The sequence below is a fragment of the Pristiophorus japonicus genome, chromosome 27 (genome assembly GCF_044704955.1).
Source record: "Pristiophorus japonicus isolate sPriJap1 chromosome 27, sPriJap1.hap1, whole genome shotgun sequence".
Taxonomy (NCBI): Eukaryota; Metazoa; Chordata; class Chondrichthyes; family Pristiophoridae; genus Pristiophorus; species Pristiophorus japonicus.
Window position 1 is genome coordinate 15346300 of NC_092003.1, and position 25454 is coordinate 15371753.

General features: G+C 53.8%; 1 protein-coding gene across 1 annotated transcript in view; it reads right to left on the minus strand.

Moving 5' to 3' along the window:
• Nucleotides 1–25047, minus strand: part of LOC139239365 (transmembrane protein 151B-like) — a 36864-nt gene extending 11817 nt beyond the window's left edge. The window contains exon 1 of the mRNA XM_070868041.1: nt 24813–25047. Coding sequence (XP_070724142.1) covers nt 24813–24887 — 75 coding nt within the window. The 5' untranslated portion in view covers nt 24888–25047. The remainder of the gene's footprint in view (nt 1–24812) is intronic.
• Nucleotides 25048–25454: the final 407 nt, after the last annotated feature.

The following is a 25454-nucleotide window of genomic DNA, read 5'->3' on the forward strand; positions in this document are numbered from 1 at the left end:
GGACATATATCTCCCGGCCTGGAGGGTCCATCGCCAGTGCAGAATTCCATCCCTCCCGGCCCTCAACGGAGGGGGAGCGGTGTCGGAGGCGCTCTCCGCGTCCATGGAAGGGCGCTCCTGGGGCAGCAGAGCATCGCTGAGTCCTGCACTGTTCTCCCGGGGTACACGGAGATGCTGACGCAGTAGATCGCCCCTCCCCTTCAGTTAAAGGGGAGGGCCGCGCACTCGGCAATCCTTTTTGAAGGGGAACCAGCGGATGTGGTGTATCTGGACTTCCAGAAGGCATTTGACAAGGTGCCCTCCTGTATGGCTCAGAGACATGGACCGTGTACAGTAGACACCTCAAGTCGCTGGAGAAATGCCACCAACGATGTCTCCGCAAGATCCTGCAAATCCCCTGGGAGGACAGACGCACCAACGTTGGCGTCCTCGACCAGGCCAACATCCCCAGCATCGAAGCACTGACCACACTCGACCAGCTCCGCTGGGCGGGCCACATTGTTCGCATGCCCCAGACACGAGACTCCCAAAGCAAGCGCTCCACTCGGAACTCCTTCACGGCAAACGAGCCAAAGGTGGGCAGAGGAAACGTTACAAGGGACACCCTCAAAGCTTCCGTGGTAAAGTGCAACATCCCCACCAACACCTGGGAGTCCCTGGCCAAAGACCGCCCTAAGTGGAGGAAAAGCATCCGGGAGGGCGCTGAGCACCTCGAGTCTCGTCGCCGAGAGCGTGCAGAAACCAAGCGCAGGCAGCGGAAGGAGCGTGCGGCAAACCAGTCCCACCCTCCCCTTCCCTCAACCACTGTCTGTTCCACCTGTGACAGGGACTGTGGTTCCCGTATCGGACTGTTCAGCCACCTAAGGACTCATGTTAAGAGTGGAAGCAAGTCTTCCTCGATTCCGAGGGACTGCCTATGATGGCGATGACGATGACGATGACGATGATGCCCAAGATAGAAGTTCACGGGGTTGGGGGTAATATATTAGCATTGATAGAGGATTGGCTAACTCACAGAAAACAGAGAGTCGGGATAAATGGTTCATTCTCTGGTTGGCAACCAGTAACTAGTGGGGTGCCGCAGGGATCAGTGCTGGGACCCCAATTGTTTGCAATCTATATTAATTACTTGGAAGAAGGGACTGAGTGTAACGTAGCCAAGTTTGCTGACGATACAAAGATGGGAGGAAAAGCAATGTGTGAGGAGGACACAAAATCTGCAAAAGGACATAGACAGGCTAAGTGAGTGGGAAAAAATTGGGCCGATGGAGTATAATGTTGGAAAGTGTGAGGTTATGCACTTTGGCAGAAAAAAAAATCAAAGAGCATGTTATTATTTAAATGGAGAAAGATTGCAAAGTGCTGCAGTACAGCGGGACCTGGGGGTACTTGTGCATGAAACACAAAAGGATAGTATGCAGGTACAGCAAGTGATCAGGAAGGCCAATGGTATCTTGGCCTTTATTGCAAAGGGGATGGAGTATAAAAGCAGGGAAGTCTTGCTACAGTTATACAGGGTATCGGTGAGGCCACACCTGGAATACTGCGTGCAGTTTTGGTTTCCATATTTATGAAAGGATATACTTGCTTTGGAGGCAGTTCAGAGAAGGTTCACTCGGTTGATTCCGGAAATGACTTATGAGGAAAGGTTGAGGAGGTTGGGCCTCTACTCATTGGAGTTCAGAAGAATGAGAGGTGATCATATCGAAACGTATAAGATTATGAGGGGGCTCGACAAGGTGGATGCAGAGAGGATGTTTCCACTGATGGGGGAGACTAGAACTAGGGGGCATGATCTTAGAATAAGGGGCCGCCCATTTAAAACTGAGATGAGGAGAAATTTCTTCTCTCAGAGGGTTGTAAATCTGTGGAATTCGCTGCCTCAGAGAGCTGTGGAAGCTGGGACATTGAATAAATTTAAGACAGAAATAGACAGTTTCTGAAATGATAAGAGGATAAGGGGTTATGGGGAGCGGGCGGGGAAGTGGAGCGGAGTCCATGATCAGATCAGCCAAGATCGTATTGAATGGCGGAGCAGGCTCGAGGGGCCGAATGGCCGACTCCTGCTCCTATTTCTTATGTACTTGTAACGGAGAGCGTGGGCTGCAGGGTGGGCTGCCATTGTCGGGCCGACAGAAAAATACGGCAGCCTCAAGGCGCGAATGAATTTCCCCCCGCGGGGGCACAAAGGGACTGGCGCGCGCATGCTGGTGACGTCATCGCCATGCGTGCGCCAGCCCGGGACGCAAATCGCGGGGCGTGAACGGCACACCGCTGCCCCCCCCCCCACCCCCCCAAAACCTCCAGTGGCACTAACGGGGCTATTGAAAAAAAGGGCAAAGAATTGTTTAATTTCTCTGCAATTTCCTTGTTCTCTGTTATAATTTCTCCTGTCTCAGCCTGTGGGACCCACATTTACCTTCGTTAATTGTTTCCTTTTCACCTACCTCTAGAAGCTTTGAAAGTACATTTTATGTCTCTTGCTAGTTTACTCCCATTCTATTTTCACTTTCTTCATCAAGTTAGCCTCCTTTGCTAAATTCTAAAATCCTCCCAAACCTCAGGGTTGTTTTTCAACATTTATAAGCCAGTTCCTTTGATCTAATACGATCTTTAACTTCTCTCGTTAGTCTCGGTTGGACCACTTTTCCTGTGGGGTTTTGTGCCTTAAAGGAATGTATGTTTGTTGTAAATGGTGTATTAATTCTTTAAATACTACATTACGTCTTCCATTATCTGTATGAAAGCATCTGCTTCATACACGACTCCGTCAATATATCTTCATTTATATAGCGACTTTAATATTGTACAACATTCCAAGGCTGGTTAGAAGACCAAATATTTGAGACCGAGCCACATAAGGTGATATTACGACAGGTGACCAAAAGCTTCATCAAAGAAGCAGGTTTTAAGAATCGTCTTATAGGAAGAAAGAGAGGCGGAGAGGTTTAGGGAGGGAGTTCCAGAGCTTGGGGCCCAGGCAGCTGAAGGCACGGCCACCGATGGTGGAGTGATTATAATCAGGGATGCTCAAGAGGGCAGAATTGGAGGAGCGCAGATATCTCGGGTTTCTGGGGCTGGAGGAGATTACAGAGATAGGGAGGGGCGAGGGCCATGGAGGGATTCGGAAACAAGGGTGAGAATTTTAAAATCGAGGCATTGCTTAACCAGGAGCCAATGTAGGTCAGTGTGCACAGCGGGTGATGGGTGAGCGGGACTCGGTGCGAGTTAGGACACGGGGCAGCGAGCCCAGGGGGTGATGGGTGAGCGGGACTCGGTGCGAGTTAGGACACGGGGCAGTGAGCACAGGGGGTGATGGGTGAGCGGGACTCGGTGCGAGTTAGGACACGGGGCAGTGAGCACAGGGGGTGATGGGTGAGCGGGACTCGGTGCGAGTTAGGACACGGGGCAGTGAGCACAGGGAGTGATGGGTGAGCGGGACTCGGTGCGAGTTAGGACACGGGACAGTGAGCACAGGGGGTGATGGGTGAGCGGGACTCGGTGTGAGTTAGGACACGGGACAGGGAGTACAGGGGGTGATGGGTGAGCGGGACTCTGTGCGAAATAGCTCACGTGGCAGCGAGCACAGGGGATGATGGGTGAGCGGGACTCGGTGCAAGTTAGGACACGGGGCAGCCGAGTTTTGGATTGTAACGTATTTGCTTCATGGGTCCTTTGCTTAAGAATTCACAGCAACACATTGCTATTAAGAACTAGTTGGTTTATTAACAAAGGTTTAACAATCACACTACACATTATCAGTTCATCCACCAGGCTCACAACCACCTGCCCCATCGTGGATCCCCCGAACCCAACTGGCCGGGGTTTTATTGAGTCTTGTGAACATCATGTGACTGGCTGAGCCACTCCCACCTCAACAGCTCTACAACTATTTTGTTGCAACGTAAATCAAATGCCCCCTTTTGGTACTAGAACCCACAAATTAACATTTTGAACTTTAACGAAGCCTTAAATCAAATTACAATTTGGTTGCCAGGGGTGACGATGCACTCCAGTCCCTCCGGCGCCCACCTCTCACGGAAGGTCGCGAGCGTACCGGTGGACACCGCGTGCTCCATCTCCAGGGACACCCGGGCTCGGATGTAACCGCGGAAGAGAGGCAGACAGTCGGGCTGAACGACCCCCTCGACCGCCCGCTGCCTGGACCGGCTGATGGCCCCCTTGGCCGTGCCTAGGAGCAGTCCTACAAGGAGGCCCTCGGACCTGCCCGCTCCCCTCCGCACAGGGTGCCCAAAGATCAGGAGTGTGGGACTGAAGTGCAGCCAGAATTTGAGGAGCAGCCCCTTCAAATAATGGAACGGGGGCTGCAACCTCGCACACCGAACATACACGTGGAACACGGACTCCTCCAGACCGCAGAAATTGCAGGCGGCCTGGCTGCCCGTGAACCGGCTTTAAAAATTTGTTGCACGGCACTGCTCCGTGCACCACCCTCCAGGCCAAGTCCCCGATAAACAGTGGGAGGACTCCCGCGTAGAGTGCACTCCATCGGGGACCCCCGCCTCCTCCGGGCGGCAAGATGGTGCGCCATGGCGTGTCCGGACGGCAGGCGAGGATGGCAAGGTGGAGAGTGCGCAGGAGCAGCCCGTGCAGGAATCTCCTCCGCGCGGAACTGAAAGGCAGCGGAGGGGATTTCCCCCGAGGCGGCTCAAGTCGTGAGGCGCCGGCTCCCGAGGGAGGTTCCGGGGTTTGGCGCCGATGAGGAATTCCGTCCGGACGAGGGGGTCAGTTCGGACGGGATCTCCCCACAGCTCGACAAATCTATGAGCGGACATTACACGGATGAGCTGAAGATTACGTCGGGTAGAACGTGGGAGGCGAACCCCGAGTGCGTTGGAACTAGTCGAGTCCGGAGGTAACAAAGGCACGGCCTGGATGGTTCCGCAACATTCAGGGAAGAATGCCAGGACTCCTGGGATTGGGATTGGGGCACGATCGTGTGGACACACTCGGGGATTTTCACACCAGGTGCCCACCCGCTCGGATTGTGATATATTGGACAATCTGGGCGGGCCCAGCCACTGGGGATTTTGCCTCAGGCTCCGCCGGCAGCTTTGAGCTGGGACTCCACACCCTCAACCACGGGATCGCGCGGCATTCACCGCAAGAGCGGGGTACGATCGCTCGGGCTCACGCACTGACCTTGGGCTGGGTAGCGAGGTTCCAGACCCTCGATACTCAAAATAATCCACTCCCTCTCGGGCCCTGTACCCCCCCCCTTCCCCCTCTCTCTGGCCCCGGAACCCCACTCTCTCGGTCAGCCGCGGGTCTTTCCCAGCTCGGAGTGAAGCTTGCCCCTCCCTACACACCCTCCCCACCCGCCCCCCCCTCACACACACACACACACACACACACACACTCTCACAGAGGGCTGCTTACCCACGCTGTTAATGTCGGGGAGCATCGTACACCCCCTTGTACGCCCCCCCCCATACCTCCATCGTAACCCCTCCCGTACCCCCCCCCATATCTCCATCGTACCATTGTACCCCCCCACACTCCCATCGTACCCCCCGTACCCCCATCGTAACCCCCCGTACCTCCATCGTATTCCCCATCATACCCCCCACCCATACCCCCATTGTACCCCCCGTAACTCCATCGTATTCCCCATCATACCCCCCACCCATACCCCCATCGTACCCCCCGTACATCCATCGTATCCCCCATCATACCCCCCACCCATACCCCCATCGTACCCCCCGTACCTCCATCGTATCCCCCATCATACCCCCCACCCATACCCCCATCGTACCCCCCGTACCTCCATCGTATTCCCCATCATACCCCCCACCCATACCCCCATCGTACCCCCCGTACCTCCATCGTATCCCCCATCATACCCCCCACCCATACCCCCATCGTACCCCCCGTACCTCCATCGTATCCCCCATCATATCCCCCACCCATACCCCCATCGTACCCCCCGTAACTCCATCGTATCCCCCATCATACCCCCCACCCATACCCCCATCGTACCCCCCGTACCTCCATCGTATCCCCCATCATACCCCCATCGTACCCCCCGTAACTCCATCGTATTCCACATCATACCCCCCACCCATACCCCCATCGTACCCCCGTAACTCCATCGTATCCCCCATCATACCCCCCACCCATACCCCCATCGTACCCCCCGTAACTCCATCGTATCCCCCATCATACCCCCCACCCATACCCCCATCGTACCCCCCGTAACTCCATCGTATCCCCCATCATACCCCCCACCCATACCCCCATCGTACCCCCCGTAACTCCATCGTATCCCCCATCATACCCTCCACCCATACCCCCATCGTACCCCCCGTAACTCCATCGTATCCCCCATCATACCCCCCACCCATACCCCCATCGTACCCCCCGTAACTCCATCGTATCCCCCATCATACCCCCCACCCATACCCCCATCATACCTCCCATATCTCCCCCCGTACGCCCATCCGTACTTCCCCCCCTGTCCCCCATCATACCTCATCCCGTACCCCCCCATACCTTCCCCGTAGCCCCATCATACCTCCCCCCCTGTACCTCCATTGTACCCTCCATACCCCCCATACCTCATACCCCCCAAACCCCCCCATAACTCCCGTACCCCTCCATACCCCCCATACCTCCGCCATACCCCGTCCCCCCATCGTACCTCCCGCCGTACCTCGCCTCGTATCTAAAAACATAGAAATTTACAGGGCAGAAGGAGGCCATTTCGGTCCATCGTGTCCTCGCCGGCCGACAAAGAGCCGCAGGGCCCTCGGTCAGCGCGCACAGAGACGTAAGCGGCTGTGGGTAAGCTGCACACAAGGCTTGGGGACACAGAGCTGGGGGATGGCAGAAGACTGAATCTGCGGTTAGCAGAGAATTGTAAAGCTAATGATGCATGGAGTGATTTCGTGCTCGGGGAGATGATTAGAGCGTGTGGTTACTGGCTCGGCACCGGAACGCTTTCAGCAATTAGATCAGCAATCAGTTCCCTCTTAAATACCAGTCTATCAGCAGCAGGATGGGGGGATTGTCCTATGAGGAGAGATTGAGCAGACTGGGCCGATATTCTCTAGAGTTTAGAAGAATGAGAGGTGATCTCATTGAAAAATACACAATTCTTACAGGGCTTGACAGGGTAGATGCAGGGAGGGTGTTTCCCCCCGGGCTGGGGAGTCTAGAACCAGGGGTCACAGTCTCAGGATAAGGGGTTGGCCATTTAGGACTGAAATGAGGAGGCATTTCTTCACTCAGAGGGTGGTGAATCTTTGGAATTCTCTGCCCCAGAGGGCTGTGGAGGCTCAGTCGTTCAGTATATTCAAGGCTGAGATCGATAGATTTTTGGATATTAAGGGAATCGAGGGATCGGGCGGGAAAGTGGAGTTGAGGTCGAAGATCAGCCATGATCTCATTGAATGGCGGAGCAGGCTCGAGGGGCCGAATGGCCGACTCCTGCTCCTATTCCTTATGCTCTTGTGTTCTAAGGTGGATGCCCAGCCGTCGAGCCTCTGAGTCAGCATGTAGTGGGTTCGAGCCCCGCTCCAGAGACTTGAGCAACATAATCCAGGCCGACACTCCCAGTGCAGTACTGAGGGAGCGCCTCACTGTCGGAGGGGCAGTACTGAGGGAGCGCCTCACTGTCGGAGGGGCAGTGCTGAGGGAGCACCGCACTGTCGGAGGGGCAGTACTGAGGGAGCGCCTCACTGTCGGAGGGGCGGTGCTGAGGGAGCGCCGCACTGTCGGTGGGGCGGTACTGAGGGAGCGCCTCACTGTCGGAGGGGCAGTGCTGAGGGAGCACCGCACTGTCGGAGGGGCAGTACTGAGGGAGCGTCGCACTGTCGGAGGGGCGGTACTGAGGGAGCGCCTCACTGTCGGAGGGGCAGTGCTGAGGGAGCGCCTCACTGTCGGAGGGGCAGTGCTGAGGGAGCGCCTCACTGTCGGATGGGCAGTGCTGAGGGAGCGCCTCACTGTCGGAGGGGCGGTACTGAGGGAGCGCCTCACTGTCGGAGGGGCAGTACTAAGGGAGCGCCTCACTGTCAGAGGGGCAGTGCTGAGGGAGCGCCTCACTGCCAGAGGGGCAGTACTGAGGGAGCGCCTCACTGTCGGAGGGGCGGTACTGAGGGAGCGCCTCACTGTCAGAGGGGCAGTGCTGAGGGAGCGCCTCACTGCCGGAGGGGCAGTACTGAGGGAGCGCCTCACTGTCGGAGGGGCGGTACTGAGGGAGCGCCTCACTGTCGGAGGGGCGGTACTGAGGGAGCGCCTCACTGTCGGAGGGGCAGTACTGAGGGAGCGCCTCACTGTCGGAGGGGCAGTACTGAGGGAGCGCCGCACTGTCGGAGGGGCAGTGCTGAGGGAGCGCCGCACCGTCGGAGGGGCAGTACTGGGGGAGCGCCTCACTGCCGGAGGGGCGGTACTGAGGGAGCGCCTCACTGTCGGAGGGGCAGTGCTGAGGGAGCGCCGCACTTAAAGGGGACGGCCTCTGCGATTGTAAAACTTCAGGCCCGCTGGGCCACCAGGGAGGGTTTCGGGCCGGGACCCAGAGAGGGTGGGGGGCTGCCTGTTGGTGGCCCGGCCGAATCCAGGGGCAGAATTGTCGGGCCGACACGGCAGTCGTCCGACAAAAAACAAGATGGCGGCCGCAGCAGGGCGCCCTCCCCTTTAAGGGCCGCCGCAGAAGGCCACAGGGCTCAGCGGACCAACGGGTAAAAGCTTGTTCTGGCACCGTCGGGTGTGCGGAAGATGTCCCGCAGGGAGTGTCCCCGTCAGCGGGGGGGGGCAATCAGGCAAAGCAGCGCTATTCCACCAAACGTCGGGGACCGCTGATTTGCGGCGGTAACAGGCCTGGAGGAAGGAGGGGCAAATATTCAGGCCGCACCGTATTCTCATCAATAATAATGGAAGTTCCCTCTGTACGAGCTCTCATTACTAGGCAATGAGAAAAAAACCCTAAAACACAACACAATAAATAAATACATAAAGCACCCCACCTATTTAAAATTAATTGGAATTCAATGTTTTAGAAAAAACATTTTTTTTTTTGAGAATTCTTTTGTGTTTTAATCGGGTTAAAAAAAAAACTGACCTTAATGGACGGGGTTTTTAAATATAAAAATGATGAATTTTAATTTTTCTACGTTTTAAAACTCTTACGCTGGTAGCAGTAAGCTCTATGCCTGCTTTAAGGGTGTAAGCGTTTAAGAACATAAGAACATAAGAAATAGGAGCAGGAGTCGACCATTCGGCCCCTCGAGCCTGCTCCGCCATTCAATACGATCATGGCTGATCCGATCATGGACTCAGCTCCACTTACCCGCCCGCTCCCCATAACCCTTTATCCCCTTATTGGTTGAGAAAGTGTCTTAAATATATTCAATGTCCCAGCTTCCACAGCTCTCTGAGGCAGCGAATTCCACAGATCGACAACCCTCTGGGAGAAGAAATTCCTTCTCATCTGAAGAACATTAGCTGGGTCAATTGCTGGGCAAACAACCCAATCTCTGCGCCCCCCCCCTCCCGGACGTCCTTCCCCCCCGGGGATACGTTTGATGCGTCTAAATAAATTTCGACAGATCGCAAGGGCGCACCTCTGCGCATGCGCATGGTGGGCCGAGAACCGGCGTACATGCCCCGGAGAGGACGCAATATTGGTCCCGTTGGGCCTCGGTGCCCGTCTCTCTCACACACACACACACACACACACACGGAGGAGCAGCTTTGGGGGCTTTCCACGCAGCCGCTCTGCAATCCCAGGGCCGGCTGGCACCTCCGGGATCTGAGGCTTTGCCTGTGCTCCAGCTGCAGCCCGACCTTGGCAATGACGTGTGGGAATCTGATCCTTACCGGCCCGGCAACACGACCCAGAATTCCGTCCGCTGTGTGTATATCGGCCGGGATCGACTTCACTCAACCACCAACTTCCTGATTCACCTTATCGTTTCCCCCCCCCCCCCGACCCCCACCGTCTCCTCTCAACCTTGGCCCTGCTCCTCAACAACAAAAACAACTCGTTATTACATTTTGGGGAGGGCCAACAAGACAAGAGAATACACATTAAATGGTAGGACACTGAGAAGTGTAGAGGAACAGAGGGACCTTGGAGTGCAGGTCCACAGATCCCTGAAGGTAGCAGGCCAGGTGGATAAGGGGGTTAAGAAGGCATACGGAATGCTTGCCTTTATTAGCCAAGGCATAGAATACAAGAGCAGGGAGGTTATGCTTGAACTGTATAAAACACTGGTTAGGCCACAGCTGGAGTACTGCGTGCAGTTCTGGTTACCACATTACAGGAAAGATGTGATTGTACTGGAGAGGGTGCAGAGGAGATTTACCAGGATGTTGCCGGGAATGGAGAATTTTAGCGATGAGGAAAGATTGGACAGGCTGGGGTTGTTTTCTTTGGAACAGAGGAGGCTGAGGGGAGACCTGATTGAGGTGTATAAAATGATGAGGGTCCTGGATAGAGTGGATAGGACGGACCTGTTTCCCTTGGCAGAGTGGTCAACAACCAGGGGCACAGATTTAAAGTAATTGGGGGGGAGGTTGAGAGAGGATTTGAGGGGAAATGTCTTCACCCAGAGTGTGGTGGGGGTCTGGAACTCACGGCCTGAAAGGGTGGTAGAGGCAGAAACCCTCACCACATTTAAAAAGTACTTGGATGTGCACTTGTAACCTACAGGGCTACGGACCGAGAGCGGGAAAGTGGGATTAGGCTGGGTAGCTCTTGGTTGGCCGGCGCGGACACGATGGGCCGAAATGGCCTCCTTCCATGCTGTAAATTTCTATAATTCTATGAACGTGTATTTATATAGCGCCTTTAACATAGTGAAACATCCCAAGGCGCCTCACAGGAGCATTATGAGATAAATAATTTGTCAGCGAGCTGCATGAGGAGAAATTAGGTCAGGTGACCAAAAGCTTGGTCAAAGAGGTCGGTTTTGAGGAGCTTCTTAAAGGAGGAGAGAGAGGTAGAGAGGCGGAGAGGTTTAGGGAGGGAGTTCCAGAGCTTGGGGCCCAGGCAACAGAAGGCACGGCCACCGATGGTGGGGCGATTATAATCAGGGACGCTCAACATCAAAATAATACAATTACTGGGTCTTGTTAGTTAGACTTGTTCCTGTACCTCACAACTCAAAATATGTTTGCCCACTAACTTTCCTGGGAGTGCAAGCTGATATAACGAGGCGGGGGCAACCTTGGGAAACCACAGGACCGAGAGTCTGTCTCCTTAACCCGTGAGATTTAACGAGTGAGAAAGAATCAGACGGAGAATGAAATCAGGTGAATTAAGAATCAAATCAGGTCGAGAAAGAGAAATAAAGAGAGAGGGAAAGAAAGATTGAATTATGACAGAGAGAGGAAAAGAGAGACAGAAGGGAAAAGTTAATCTTTAAAAAAACATTGACATTTTAAAAAATCTCCAACAACTATTCACCACTTGAGGGAATGAGACGCCACACATTTAACTCTTCACTTTCTGGGCCGGAGAGGTTGACCAACAGTAATTAACAATGATCATGAAGAGGCTCCTTGCGCCATTAATTACTAGACTTCACTTTTGGCTGCGAATTTAATGGGTAATTAATGCGCAGAGGCAGCAGTTGCCTGAAACTCGCGGGGAGGTTGAGGGGGAGCAGACGATGGAGCGATGCAAATTGTCTGGCAATCTGTGGCGATTTGCACCTCACGGGGTAACTCTCCCTCGCCACAGGTTGCTGGTGGTTTGCGTAATAATAACGGTAAGTGTCATTCAGCTGCCTTTAATTTCTCAGCAAATAATATATAATATAATATAATATAATATAATAATAATTGTCTCTGCCACTCCTCTCAATCTCAACCCTTCATCCTACTCCAGACACTTGAGCGCATGAATCTAGGCTGATGCTCCAGTGCAGTACTGAGGGAGCGCCGCACTGTCGGAGGAGCAGTACTGAGGGAGCGCCGCACTGTCGGAGGGGCAGTGCTGAGGGAGCGCCGCACTGTCGGAGGGGCAGTGCTGAGGGAGCGCCACACTGTCAGAGGGGCAGTACTGAGGGAGCGCCGCACTGTCGGAGGGGCAGTACTGAGGGAGCGCCGCACTGTCGGAGGGGCAGTACTGAGGGAGCGCCGCACTGTCGGAGGGGTAGTGCTGAGGGAGCGCCACACTGTCGGAGAGGCAATGCTGAGGGAGCGCCACACTGTCGGAGGGGCAATGCTGAGGGAGCGCCGCACTGTCGGAGATGCTGTCTTTTGGATGAGACGTTAAACCGAGGCCCCGTCTGCCCTCTCAGGTGGATGTAAAAGATCCCACGGCACTATTTCGAAGAAGAGCAGGGGGAGTTCTCCCCGGTGTCCTGGGGCCAATATTTATCTCTCAACCAACATAACAAAAAACAGATGATCTGGATCATTATCACATTGCTGTGTGTGGGAGCTTGCTGTGCGCAAATTAACTGCTGTGTTTCCCATATTGCAACAGTGACTACACTCCAAAAGTACTTCATTGGCTGTAAAGTGCTTTAGCACATCTGGTGTTCATGAAAGGCGCTATATAAATGAAAGTCTTTCTTTCTTTCTGTAACAAAATAGAAAATAAAATGTGTACACAGTTCACGATGAACGACTGTTTCCTAACACAGCATCTAAATGAAAAGACTTGCATTTCTATAGCGCCTTTCACGACCTCAGGACGTCCCAAAGCGCTTTACAGCCAATGAAGTACTTTTGGAGTGTGGTCACTGTTGTAACGTGGGGTGTGAAGAAACTGAAGCTGGGAATTACCTCCGTAACTTTGCCGAAAGGTCCGGCATGGTGATTTCCACCGAACCCCAGTTACTGGGGTCTCGATATCGCCAGCGATGGCCTTCGTCAGCACAGGATCAGAGGTCCGTGTTGGGGGGGGGCAACTCTGGGACATCAGTCACCACAACATCGATAGGTTCAGGTCAATCGGGCAAAACAGAGTTGGCAAAAATTGAAAACCATATTTCGAGAGGGTTGAGTGCAGGATTGGCTGAGGGCAAGAAATTACCAACACAAGGAAAATTGTTCTAGCAGATTTACTGGAATAGCCCCGGGGATGAGGGATTGTAGTTACGTGGGGAGACTGGAGAAGCCGGGGTTGTTCTCCTTGGAGCAGAGAAGGTTAAGGGGAGCTTGAACATAAGAACATAAGAAATAGGAGCAGGAGTCGGCCATTCGGCCCCTCGAGCCTGCTCCGCCATTCAATACGATCATGGCCGATCTGATCATGGACTCAGCTCCACTTCCCCACCCGCTCCCCATAACCCTTGACTCCCTTATCGCTCAAAAATCTGTCTATCTCCACATTAAATATATTCAATGTCCCAGCCTCCACAGCTCTCTGAGGCAGAGAATTCCACAGATTTACAACCCTCCGAGAGAAGAAAATCCTCCTCATCTCAGTTTTATTTTATTTTATGCCCTCTAGTTCTAGTCTCCCCCATCAGTGGAAACATCCTCTCTGCATCCACCTTGTCGAGCCCCCTCATTATCTTATACGTTTCGATAAGATCACCTCTCATTCTTCTGAATTCCAATGAGTAGAGGCCCAACCTACTCAACCTTTCCTCATAACTCAACCCCCTCATCTCCGGAATCAACCGAGTGAACCTTCTCTGAACTGCCTCCAATGCAAGTATATCCTTCCTTAAATACGGAGACCAAAACTGCACGCAGTACTCCAGGTGTGGCCTCACCAATACCCTGTATAACTGTAGCAAGACTTCCCTGCTTTTATACTCCATCACCTTTGCAATAAAGGCCAAGATACCATTTGCCTTCCTGATCACTTGCTGTACCTGCGTGATAACTTTTTGTGTTTCATGCACAAGGACCCCCCGGTCCCTCTGTACTGCAACACACTGCAATTGTTCTCCATTTAAATTGTAATTTGCTTTTCTATTATTTCCAAATAAAGTGGATAACCTCACATTTTCCCACATTATACTCCATGTGACAATTTTTTGCCCACTCACTGAACCTGTCTATATCCCTTTGCAGATTTTTTGTGTCCTCCTCACAACTTGCTTTCCCACCCATCTTTGTATCATCAGCAAAACTTGGCTACTTACAGATTGACCAGAACGGTTCCAGGGATGAGGGACTGTAGTTACGTGGGGAGACAAGAGAAGCTGGGTTTGTTCTCCTTGGATGAGAGAAGGTTAAGGGGCGATGTAACGGAGGTTTTTGCTCGAGTAGATCGGGGAGAAACTGTTCCCGGGGGACAGGAGGGTCGGTAACCAGAGGGACACAGATTGACGATAATCGGCGATGGAACCAGAGGGGGAGATGGGGAGAATGTTTTTACGCAGCGAGTTGTTGTGATCGGGAACGCGCTGCATGAAAGGGCGGTGGGAGCAGATTCAGTAGTGACTTTCAAACAGGAATTGGATAAATACTTGAAAAGGAAACATTTGCCGGGCTGTGGGGAAAGATCAGGGGAGAGTGGGACTGATTGGGTCGCTCTGTCACAGAGCCGGCACAGGCTCGATGGGCCCAATGGCCTCCTCCTGTACTGTGAGATTCTCGGTAGGGAGCTTGACTTAAAGCAACGATTAGTCAAAAGGCCAACAGTGATGCAAAACCTTTCTCCGTTCTGTAAGGAGTCAGAAGGACATCACGGGCTGTGATAGAACTCCTCAGGTCAGATTCAGGTGGTGTCCCAGGACGTGCTAAAGGTTTTAAATGTCTGCTTTTCCCCTGCAGACTGTACTCAGTAATCCTTAATGCAAGGCACAGTTGGCACAAAAGGTCACACTGTCAAAGCGGATGCAGATATAGTTGTGGATCGAATAGGGGATTGATTGATGATCTGTTCGACATGTGTGAAGGATTCGATCATCATCATACCTAGTCCCTCGGAATCGAGGAAGACTTGCTTCCACTCTTAACATGAGTTCTCAGGTGGCTGAACAGTCCAATACAGGAACCACAGTCCCTGTCACAGGTGGGACAGACAGTGGTCGAGGGAAGGGGTGGGTGGGACTGGTTTGCCGCACGCTCCTTCCGCTGCCTGCGCTTGGTCTCTGCACGCTCTCGGCGACGAGACTCGAGGTGCTCAGCGCCCTCCCGGATGCACTTCCTCCACTTAGGGCGGACTGGTCTTTGGCCAGGGACTCCCAGGTGTCGGTGGGGATGTTGCACTTTATCAGGGAGGCTTTGAGGGTGGTCCCTTGTAACGTTTCCTCTGCCCACCTGGGGCTCGTTTGCCGTGAAGGAGTTCAGAGTAGAGCGCTTGCTTTGGGAGTCTCGTGTCTGGCATGTGAACAATGTGGCCTACAGGTACTGAGCAAGGGGATATCAGGGCTGGGAGTGCGGCAGAGAGATCGGTGGGTGGGGGGGGCTGTTGGGGTGGATCGCGGGGTCAGGCCAGCGATGGCGGGAGTCGGCAGCGAGGAAGGACATCAATTTGTTCATGTCGGAGTTCTGCGCATGCGCCACCCGGTGGCCGGGAATGGTTGTGGACGAGGGGTGGTTCTGGATAAGGGAGTTCTGGATAAAGGAGGTTCAACCTGTACTTTATAAAATGTAGTCCTGTGGGATTGGAGGACTGGTCCTGCATTGCACAGGGAATTGGTTGCTCCCTCATAGCCAGAGGGTTGTCTCGACGGGGAGTGCTGCAGGGATCGGAGTTAGGGCCGTTACTCTTCATCATCTGCGTCATGAAAACCATGGGATTCAGCCGTGGCTCAGTGGGCAAGACCCTCGCTCTCGCCTCGGAGTCAGAAGGTCGTGGGTTCGAGCCACTCCAAAGATTCGAGCCCCATAATCCAGGCCAACACTCCCAGTGAAGTACTGAGGGAGCGCCGCACTGTCGGAGGGGCGATGCTGAGGGAGCGCCGCACTGTCGGAGGGACAGTACTGAGGGAGCGCCGCACTGTCGGAGGGGCAGTACTGAGGGAGCGCCGCACTGTCGGAGGGGCAGTACTGAGGGAGCGCCGCACTGTCGGAGGGACAGTACTGAGGGAGCGCCGCACTGTCGGAGAGGCAGTACTGAGGGAGCGCCGCACTGTCGGAGAGGCAGTACTGAGGGAGCGCCGCACTGTCGGAGGGGCAGTGCCAAGGGAGCGCCACACTGTCGGCAGGGCGGTGCTGAGGGAGCGCCGCACTGTCGGAGGGGCAGTGCTGAGGGAGCGCCGCACTGTCGGAGGGGCAGTGCTGAGGGAGCGCCGCACTGTCGGAGGGGCAGTGCTGAGGGAGCGCCGCACTGTCGGAGGGGCAGTACTGAGGGAGCGCCGCACTGTCAGAGGGGCAGTGCTGAGGGAGCGCCGCACTGTCGGAGGGGCAGTGCTGAGGGAGCGCCGCACTGTCGGAGAGGCGGTGCTGAGGGAGCGCCGCACTGTCGGAGGGGCGGTGCTGAGGGAGCGCCGCACTGTCGGAGGGGCAGTACTGAGGGAGCGCCGCACTGTCGGAGGGGCAGTCTTTCTGGATTAGACATTAAACCAAGACGGGATCAGTTGACACTGGAAAAGCGTAGACTTGGGGTGATTTGATTGCAAATAATGGAAGGATTAGACGGTGTTCTTGTGGACCGACTGTTTGAATGAGACCAGATGGGGACAGTGGGGAGACGGGTGAATACGTTGCATGAGCGTGGAGCCTGGTGTAATGTGGGGAGTGTTTTTCTTTTCCCAGACGGACGTCGGCCTCCGGAAGGAGTTTGCGGGTCACGCTGACGTGCTGCGAGGGTTCGAGAGGGGCGCTGGACGAGCTCCTGGCGGAGACTATCACTGCCGATAAAAGATGCGGGGAGAGGGGCTGATGGAGGAGCTGTGTCACTCGGTCGCTGTGCTCTCCTGGAACTCCTTACAACCGACTTATATGGGCCTGGAGTTTAGAAGAATGGGAGATGATCTCATTGAAACACACACAATTCTTACAGGGCTTGACAGGGTAGATGCAGGGAGGATGTTTCTCCCGGGCTGGGGAGTCTAGAACCAGGGGTCACACAGTCTCAGGATAAGGGGTCGGCCATTTAGGACTGAGATGAGGAGGAATTTCTTCACTCAGAGGGAGGTGAATCTTTGGAATTCTCTGCCCCAGAGGCCTGTGGAGGCTCAGTCGTTGAGTATATTCAAGGTGGAGATCGATAGATTTTTGGATATCAAGGGAATCGAGGGATCGGACGGGAAAGTGGAATGGAGGTCCAAGATCAGCCGTGATCTCATTGAATGGCGAAGCAGGCTCGAGGGGCCGAATGGCCGACTCCTGCTCCTAATTCTTATGTTCTTGTGACTTCAGGAAGAGTGGGAGGGGAATTTCCCAGAGTGCATGAATTGGTCGAGAGTTCATCTTCCTGTCGCGGGAGGTGACACGGCTGGTGGGGGGGGGATTGCGAGGGTTGGGCGGTGGTGGCCGGGGGGGGGGGGGGGTCATAGTGCTTATTCACATGATAACTGTGTGGGGCAGGAAAGATGGAGCATCTGGTCTTTTCCTGCCTGTCGTCTTCACATGTGGGTACCCAGCACTCCCTCACTGCCGTGCCAATCGCTCAGCATCCACCCCCCCGGACTGGTGCAGGAGCCCAGTGAGACCAGAACTCAACTCTCATTCCACAGGCAAGACTTCAAATCCCACCATTGGCACCTTGTGCATTAGAGGCATAGAGTTAGAGCATCGCAGCACTGACCACACTCGACCAGCTCCGCTTCGCAGGCCACATTGTCCGCATGCCCGACGCGAGACTCTCAAAGCAAGCGCTCGACTTAGAACTCCAAAACGGCAAGCGAGCCCCAGGTGGGCAGAGGAAACGTTACAAGGGACCACCCTCAAAGCCTCCCTGATAAAATGCGACATCCCCACCGACACCTGGGAGTCCCTGGCCAAAGACCAGTCCGCCCTAAGTGGAGGAAGTGCATCCGGGAGGGTGCTGAGCACCTCGAGTCTCGTCGCCGAGAGCGTGCAGAGACCAAGCGCAGGCAGCGGAAGGAGCGTGCGGCAAACCAGTCCCACCCTCCCCTTCCCTCAACCACTGTCTGTCCCACCTGTGACAGGGACTGTGGTTCCCGTATTGGACTGTTCAGTCACCTGAGAACTCACTTTTAGAGTGGAAGCAAGTCTTCCTCGATTCCGAGGGACTGCCTATGATGATGAGAGGCCCAGAGTACAAAAACAAGGAAGTTACGCCAAACCTTTATAAATCTCTGGTTAGGCCCCAGCTGGAGTATTGTGTCCAATTCTGGGCCCCGCACTTTAGGAAGGATGTGACGGCCTTGGAGAGGGTGCAGAGAAGGTTGACCAGAATGGTTCCAGGGATGAGGGACTGTAGTTACGTGGGGAGACTGGAGAAGCTGGGGCTGTTCTCCTCAGAACAAAGAAGGTTAAAGGAAGATTTAATCGAGGTGTTCCATACTATGAAGGGTTTGATGAAGTAGATGGGGAGAGACTGTTCCCAGGGGCAGGAGGGTCGGTAACCAGAGGGACACAGATTGACGATAATCGACGATGGAACCAGAGAGGGAGATGGGGAGAATGTTTTTACGCAGCGAGTTGTTGTGATCGGGAACGCGCTGCCTGAAAGGGCGGTGGGAGCAGATTCAATAGTGACTTTCAAACAGGAATTGGATAAATACTTGGGGGTAAATGTGCCGGGCTGTGGGGAAAGAGCAGGGGGAATGAGACTGATTAGATCGCTCTGTCACAGAGCCGACACAGGCTCGATGGGCCCAATGGCCTCCTGCTGTACCGCGAGATTCTATAATTGCGGAACTGATTCAAATCAATCTGATAATTGGACTTCTCCTGGGAGTACAGGCCTCTCTCATTAGAACCCTTGCAATAACTCTACACAAGAACATAAGAAATAGGAGCAGGAGTCGGCCATTCGGCCCCTCGAGCCTGCTCCGTCATTTAATACGATCATGGCTGATCCGATCATGGACTCAGCTCCACTTCCCCGCCCGCTCCCCATAACCCTCGACTCCTTTATCGCTCAAAAATCTATCTCCACCTTAAATATATTCAATGACCCAGCCTCCACAGCTCTCTGGGGCAGAGAATTCCACAGATTTACAACCCTCTGAGAAGAAATTCCTCATCATCTCAGTTTTAAATGGGCGACCCATTATTCTAAGATCATGCCCTCTAGTTCTAGTCTCCCCCATCAGTGGAAACATCCTCTCTGCATCTACCCTGTCAAGCCCCCTCATAATCTTATACGTTTCAAGAAGATCACCTCTCATTCTTCTGAACTCCAATGTGTACAGGCCCAACCTCCTCAACCTTTCCTCATACGTCAAACCCCCTCATCCCCGGAATCAACCGAGTGAACCTTCTCTGAACTGCCTCCAAAGCAAGTATATCCTTCCTAAGGAAAGCTGGAGTTCACCAGACTGATTCCTGGGATGGGGGGATTGCCCTATGAGGAGAGATTGAGGAGACTAGGCCGATATTCTCTGGAGTTTAGAAGAATGAGAGGTGATCTCATTGAAACAGACACAATTCTTACAGGGCTTGACAGGGTAGATGCAGGGAGGGTGTTTCCCCCCCGGGGCTGGGGAGTCTAGAACCAGGGGTCACACAGTCTCAGGATAAGGGGTCGGCCATTTAGGACTGAGATGAGGAGGAATTTCTTCACTCAGAGGGAGGTGAATCTCTGGAATTCTCTGCCCCAGAGGGCTGTGGAGGCTCAGTCGTTGAGTGTATTCAAGGCTGGGATCGATAGATTTTTGGATATTAAGGGAATCGAGGGATCGGGCGGGAAAGTGGAGTTGAGGTCGAAGATCAGCCATGATCTCATTGAATGGCGGAGCAGGCTCGAGGGGCCGAATGGCCGACTCCTGCTCCTAATTCTTATGTTCTTATGATCCTTCATTAGGCCATCAATCAGTGATGTGAAGCAACGATCGGGCAGAATCCACTCCCTCCCTCGCTGCTCCAGGTTTCCCGGATTCACACGACTAACAGCAGGGAGTTCGATATGTGGCAATGTGGGCTCCACACTCACAGGAAGGATGTCGTGGATTGAGGTTAGGGCAGCTCAATACATCAGCCAAGGGCCACGTGTGGCTAACTGGGAGTTCAGGTACAGCCAGTCATTGGAACTGTGATCGGAACACTGGTTCGGGATTGGTGACCTGCTGTGACCTGCTTTGCGAATTGTGACCTACACAGGAATCCACATTAAATGGTCGGACACTGAGAAGTGTAGAGGAACAGAGGAGTGCAGGTCCACAGATCCCTGAAGGTATCAGGACAGGTGGATAAGGGGGTTAAGAAGGCATATGGGATACTTGCCTTTATTAGCCGAGGCATAGAATACAAGAGCAGGGAAGTTATGCTTGAACTGTATAAAACACTGGTTAGGCCACAGCTGGAGTACTGCGTGCAGTTCTGGTCACCACATTACAGGAAAGATGTGATTGCACTGGAGAGGGTACAGAGGAGATTTACCAGGATGTTGCCGGGACTGGAGAATTTTAGCAAGGAGGAAAGATTGGATAGGCTGGGGTTGTTTTCTTTGGAACAGAGGAGGCTGAGGGGAGACCTGATTGAGGTGTAGAAAATGATGAGGGGCCTGGATAGAGTGGATAGGACGGACCTGTTTCCCTTGGCAGAGGGGTCAATAACCAGGGGGCACAGATTTAAAGTAATCGGGGGGAGGTTTAGAGGGGATTTGAGGGGAAATGTCTTCACCCAGAGGGTGGTGGGGGTCTGGGGCGGAACTCACGGCCTGAAAGGGTGGTAGAGGCAGAAACCCTCACCACATTTAAAAAGTACTTGGATGTGCACTTGTAACCTACAGGGCTACGGACCCAGAGCGGGAAAGTGGGATTAGGCTGGGTAGCTCTTGGTCGGCCGGCACGGACACGATGGGCCGAAATGGCCTCCTTCCGTGCTGTATATATCCTGCGACCTGGGCCGGGAACGGTGATTCTGGAATGAGCTGTGGTGGGGAGGGGTGGGCGGGGGAGGTGGGGACACAGGGCATAATGTTGAAAATCTGCTGATGACATGAAACCTGGAAGTCTAGTAAACAGTGAGGAAGATAGTGATAGACTTCAAGCGGACATAGACGGGCTGGTGGAATGGGTGGAATGGGTGGTCATGGGGCGGATGAAATTCAACACAGAAATGTGTGAGGTGATACAGTTTGGTAGGAAGAAGAAGAGACAGACACTGTATACTAAACCGTAACAATTTAAAACGGGTGCAGGAACAGAGAGACCTGGGGGTACTTGTGCACAAATCATTGCAGGTGGCAGGGCAGGTTAACAAGGCAGTCAAATAAAGCACATGGAATTCTGGGCTGTATAAACAGAGGCACAGAGTGCAAAAACAAGGCCGTTACAGTAAAGCTGTATAAAACTCTGGTTAGGCCCCAGCTGGAGTATTGTGTCTGATTCTGGGCCCTGCACTTTAGGAAGGATGTGACAGCCTTGGAGAGGGTGCAGAGGAGGTTGACCAGAATGGTTCCCAGGATGAGGCGATGAGGGACTGTAGTTACGTGGAGAGACCGGAGCAGCTGGGGTTGTTCTCCTTGGGAGCAGAGAAGGCCGAGAGGAGATTTGATCGAGGTGTTCAAAACCATGAAGAACTTCGATAAGAGCAAACAGTTCCCCGGGGGCAGGAGGGTCGGTAACCAGAGGGACACAGATTGACGATAATCGGCGATGGAACCAGAGGGGGAGATGGGGAGAATGTTTTTACGCAGCGAGTTGTTGTGATCGGGAACGCGCTGCCTGAAAGGGCGGTGGGAGCAGATTCAATAGTGACTTTCAAAAGGGGAAATACTCGAAGTGGAATAAATTGCAGGGGTGTGGGGAAAGAGCCGGGGGGGGGGGGGGGGAGTGGGACTGACTGGGCTGCTCTTCGAAAGAGCCGGTGTGGATGCGATGGGCCGAATGGCCCCCCTCTGTGCTGTACTGTTCTCTGATTCGATGGATGACGCGGTCTGTGAATGGTGCGTCCAACGACCCAGCTCCCCAACACTCGGCTCAGCAGTCGTTTTGCGGGACAGGAACCCCGGTTGCTGTCTTTTTTACCCACCCACTGAGCCGAGGCCCCGCCTTTCCAGCTTAGATCCCGCCCCTGCCCCCGGCCCCCCTCCTCCCCCCCAAGATTGGGAAGAAGAGCGGGGCCAACCTTCCTCTCTCCGCCAACCCCATCCGCCAGAAAGAAGCGTGGGCCGACTGCTCGCGCAGCTCGCGCGCTGCCGGTGGGATCTTGCTGTGCGCCCGGCGGCCGGCCCGTGCGCCTGCCCCAACGCCGCTGGCCGCGCTTCAGCGGAAACCGTCAGCGACATCTCAGTGCCCTGAAAAAGGGGCACGGCATCAACGCAAGTACTTCGCTGGCTTTGGGAGGTCCGGTGGTTGTGAAAGGTGCTACAGGAATGCAAGTCTTGCTTTCGTGTCTTTTGAAACCCGCACCAGATGCTAACATGGGGGGGGGGGGGCGGAGGGAAAGATTTCACAGAATCACAAAATCGTGCAACAATTGAGCTCAGCAATACCCGATCATGACCACCGACCTCATTTTTTCAGACGTCTGCTGTTGACTGGGAATTCTGGGACTGGGGTCCTCCAGACCTGTTTTCTGTTCCTTTACTTGCCCCATTACCATCTCCTCGTGCCCGCGCCACCATCCCCGTTTGTCTCTCTAATCTCTCCTGCCTTCCGCCCCCATCACCGACCTTCCCTTTTCTTCTTTCCTCCCCGTCCCCTGCCTCTGCACCCGCTTAAAACCTGTTGCATCTCCAACCGCGCCGTAAATTTCTGCGACGAACTGCACAGTTCTTGTACACAGAGCCAGCGCGAGGTGCGATGGGCCAAATGGCCACCCTCCTTTTTTTCCCTGAAGGATCTGCAGTATTTTAGCTTTTGCAGCACAGGAGGAGGCCATTGGGCCCATCGAGCCTGTGCCGGCTCTGTGACAGAGCGATCCAATCAGTCCCACTCCCCACTGCTCCTGCCCTATAGCCTGGCAAATGTTTCCATTTCTTCTGTGTAATGCAATCGTTTATAAAGAACACCTTTACAATTTCAGAGCGAGTACTCCCAGACAACTATGTTTCTAAAAATACTGTGTGTAGCACCCACAATTCCTGTCCACAAAGCTTACACCATTCACGATCGGCACGAATTTTGCTCATGCTTTCCTGACAACCGTCACCATTAGAATGATAAGGGAGGATACGGTTATGGGGAGCGGGCAGGGAAGAGGGGTTGAGGCCAAGATCAGATCAGCCATGATCTTATTGAATGGTGGGGCAGGCTCGAGGGGCCGAATGGCCGACTCCTGCTCCTATTTCCTACGTTTTTATGTTGTAAATTGCTATGTAAACAATCCCCATTCAATTTTCCAATGTCAACGGTCACGGTGTAGCTGCAGGTTCTGCCCACTAGGTGGTGCTATGGAACGAGTTTCTAAAGCCTTCCAACAAAATATGCCGAGCTATGGGACCGAGGTTTCGAACCAGACTCGAATCAATCTTTCCTTTAAAACAGTGCCTCTTTTGCCGTCTTGTATTGATGTCTGGAAGCTGACCCTTGACCTTAGCTGGCCTTCCTCCAAGTCCGAGGAAGTTGGCTCGATGTTCCCCCCCCCCCCCACCCGGCCAATCACAAACCCTGGCCCTGCCACGTCTCCGCAGCTTCAGGATTGTGGAACGCGCTGGCTGAAAGGGCAGTGGGAGCAGTTTCAACTTTCAGAAGGGGATTTGGATAAACATTTGAAATGGAAACATTTGTCGGGCTGTGGGGTAAGAGCAGGGGGGAGAAGGGGGGGGGGGTGTGGGTGAAGTGGGGTGGCACGATTTCCTCACCCAGAGGGCGGTGGGGGTCTGGGGCGGAACTCACGGCCTGAAAGGGTGGTAGAGGCAGAAACCCTCACCACATTTAAAAAGTACTTGGATGTGCGCTTGTAACCTACAGGGCTACGGACCCAGAGCGGGAAAGTGGGATTCGGCCGGGTGGCTCTTGGTCGGCCGGAGCGGACACGATGGGCCGAAATGGCCTCCTTCCGTGCCGTAAATTTCTGCGACGAATTGCACAGTTGCACGGGGTGCGATGGGCCAAATGGCCACCCTCCTTTTTTTTTTTCCCCTGCTGTCAAGATTCCAGAAAAATGCTTTCCCACCAAGTGACAGACAAATCTGAAAAACGCATTCTGATCCAATAGCGAGAGGCTCAGTTCCCTCCTCTCTGCTCCCAGCCTCCTTGGGGTGGTGGGGAACCTGAACAGAGCAACAAACACAGCTGACAATTCACCAGTTTTACCCTTGAGAAGTTAAATCTCACGCTCAGCCCCCTCCTTCCGGCTGAATGCAAAAAAAAAACACGCCAGGATCAAATAACCAAGTGCAAGGTGCCCGTCTCCTGCCCTCCCTCCCCGCAAGACCGTTCCCTTCGAGAGCCAGGACGAGCTGGAAAGGACACGGATGTCACAGGTGCACATAGGAACCTTCACTGCAATGCAGCCATTCTGAAATATCACCCCTTCCTCAATCTCCGTCTCCCTCCCCACCCCCCCCAAAAAAAAAATTCATGAAATTACATTTATGTTACAGGGCTGGAGGGAGGGGGCAGAGAAAACAAAGCTGATAATATTCTCACCAGTTACAGCCCCCTCCCCTAAGCACTGATTAACCAACTGGTTAGAGAGCTAAAATTGAAGATGGATATGAAATTGACGTGCAATCGACAGGAATCGATTTCAAATGAATATGTTTTTTTCCTGCTTGTTTTTTTTCTCGCATTTATTTCAAATGTGCAAAGCAGAATAAAAGGGGAAGGGGAGAGAGAGAGAGAGGGTCTTGTCTCTCCACACACACACACACACACACACACACCCCAACCGCCCCTGGACCCATCTCTCACCTCTTCTCTCGTGGCTTCTTCCAGGCTTGGGCTGGGTCCACCATTCACCGCCGTAGTCGCCACCAAGCTCTGCATTCTCCCTTTTCAGCCTGTGCCATGTGGGACTAGCGTGAACGTGTCCATTTGCTGCCGGGGGAAGCTGGCAGGCAGTGAGACCTGCTTTCCCTTAGCCCTTCTCAGCCATCGAGGCAACGCCGTGTACACGGAGAGATCAACATTGAAAGCTCCCCTTCTGTACAGTGTGAAGCTCAGACTGTGTGTGTGTGTGTGTGATTCACACATGCAGATCTATCTAATATTTACACACAAGCATGTAAGCTCAAAGCAGGCTGCTACTGCAAGCAAAGTTTTAAAAAAAAAAATTACAGCGATTATACCCAACACCAGGCTCCTTTCAAACCCTAGCCCTGCCTGTACAGCTCTTCCATTTATGTTTCATGTGTCTAGCTGACGTCAGCTGCTGGAGTCTTGCTCCTGCAATATTTAAAGGGACACCAGTCTGTTATTGGGGCTGGGACTCGCAAGCTGCTCCACGTCCCGATTGCTTCCTGTGCATGCACGTTCCTGCTCTCAGCCCCCCCCCCCCCCCCCCGCTGGGAGAACCCCCCCTTCAAACGTCAAAGGGACAAAAGACATCTTTCA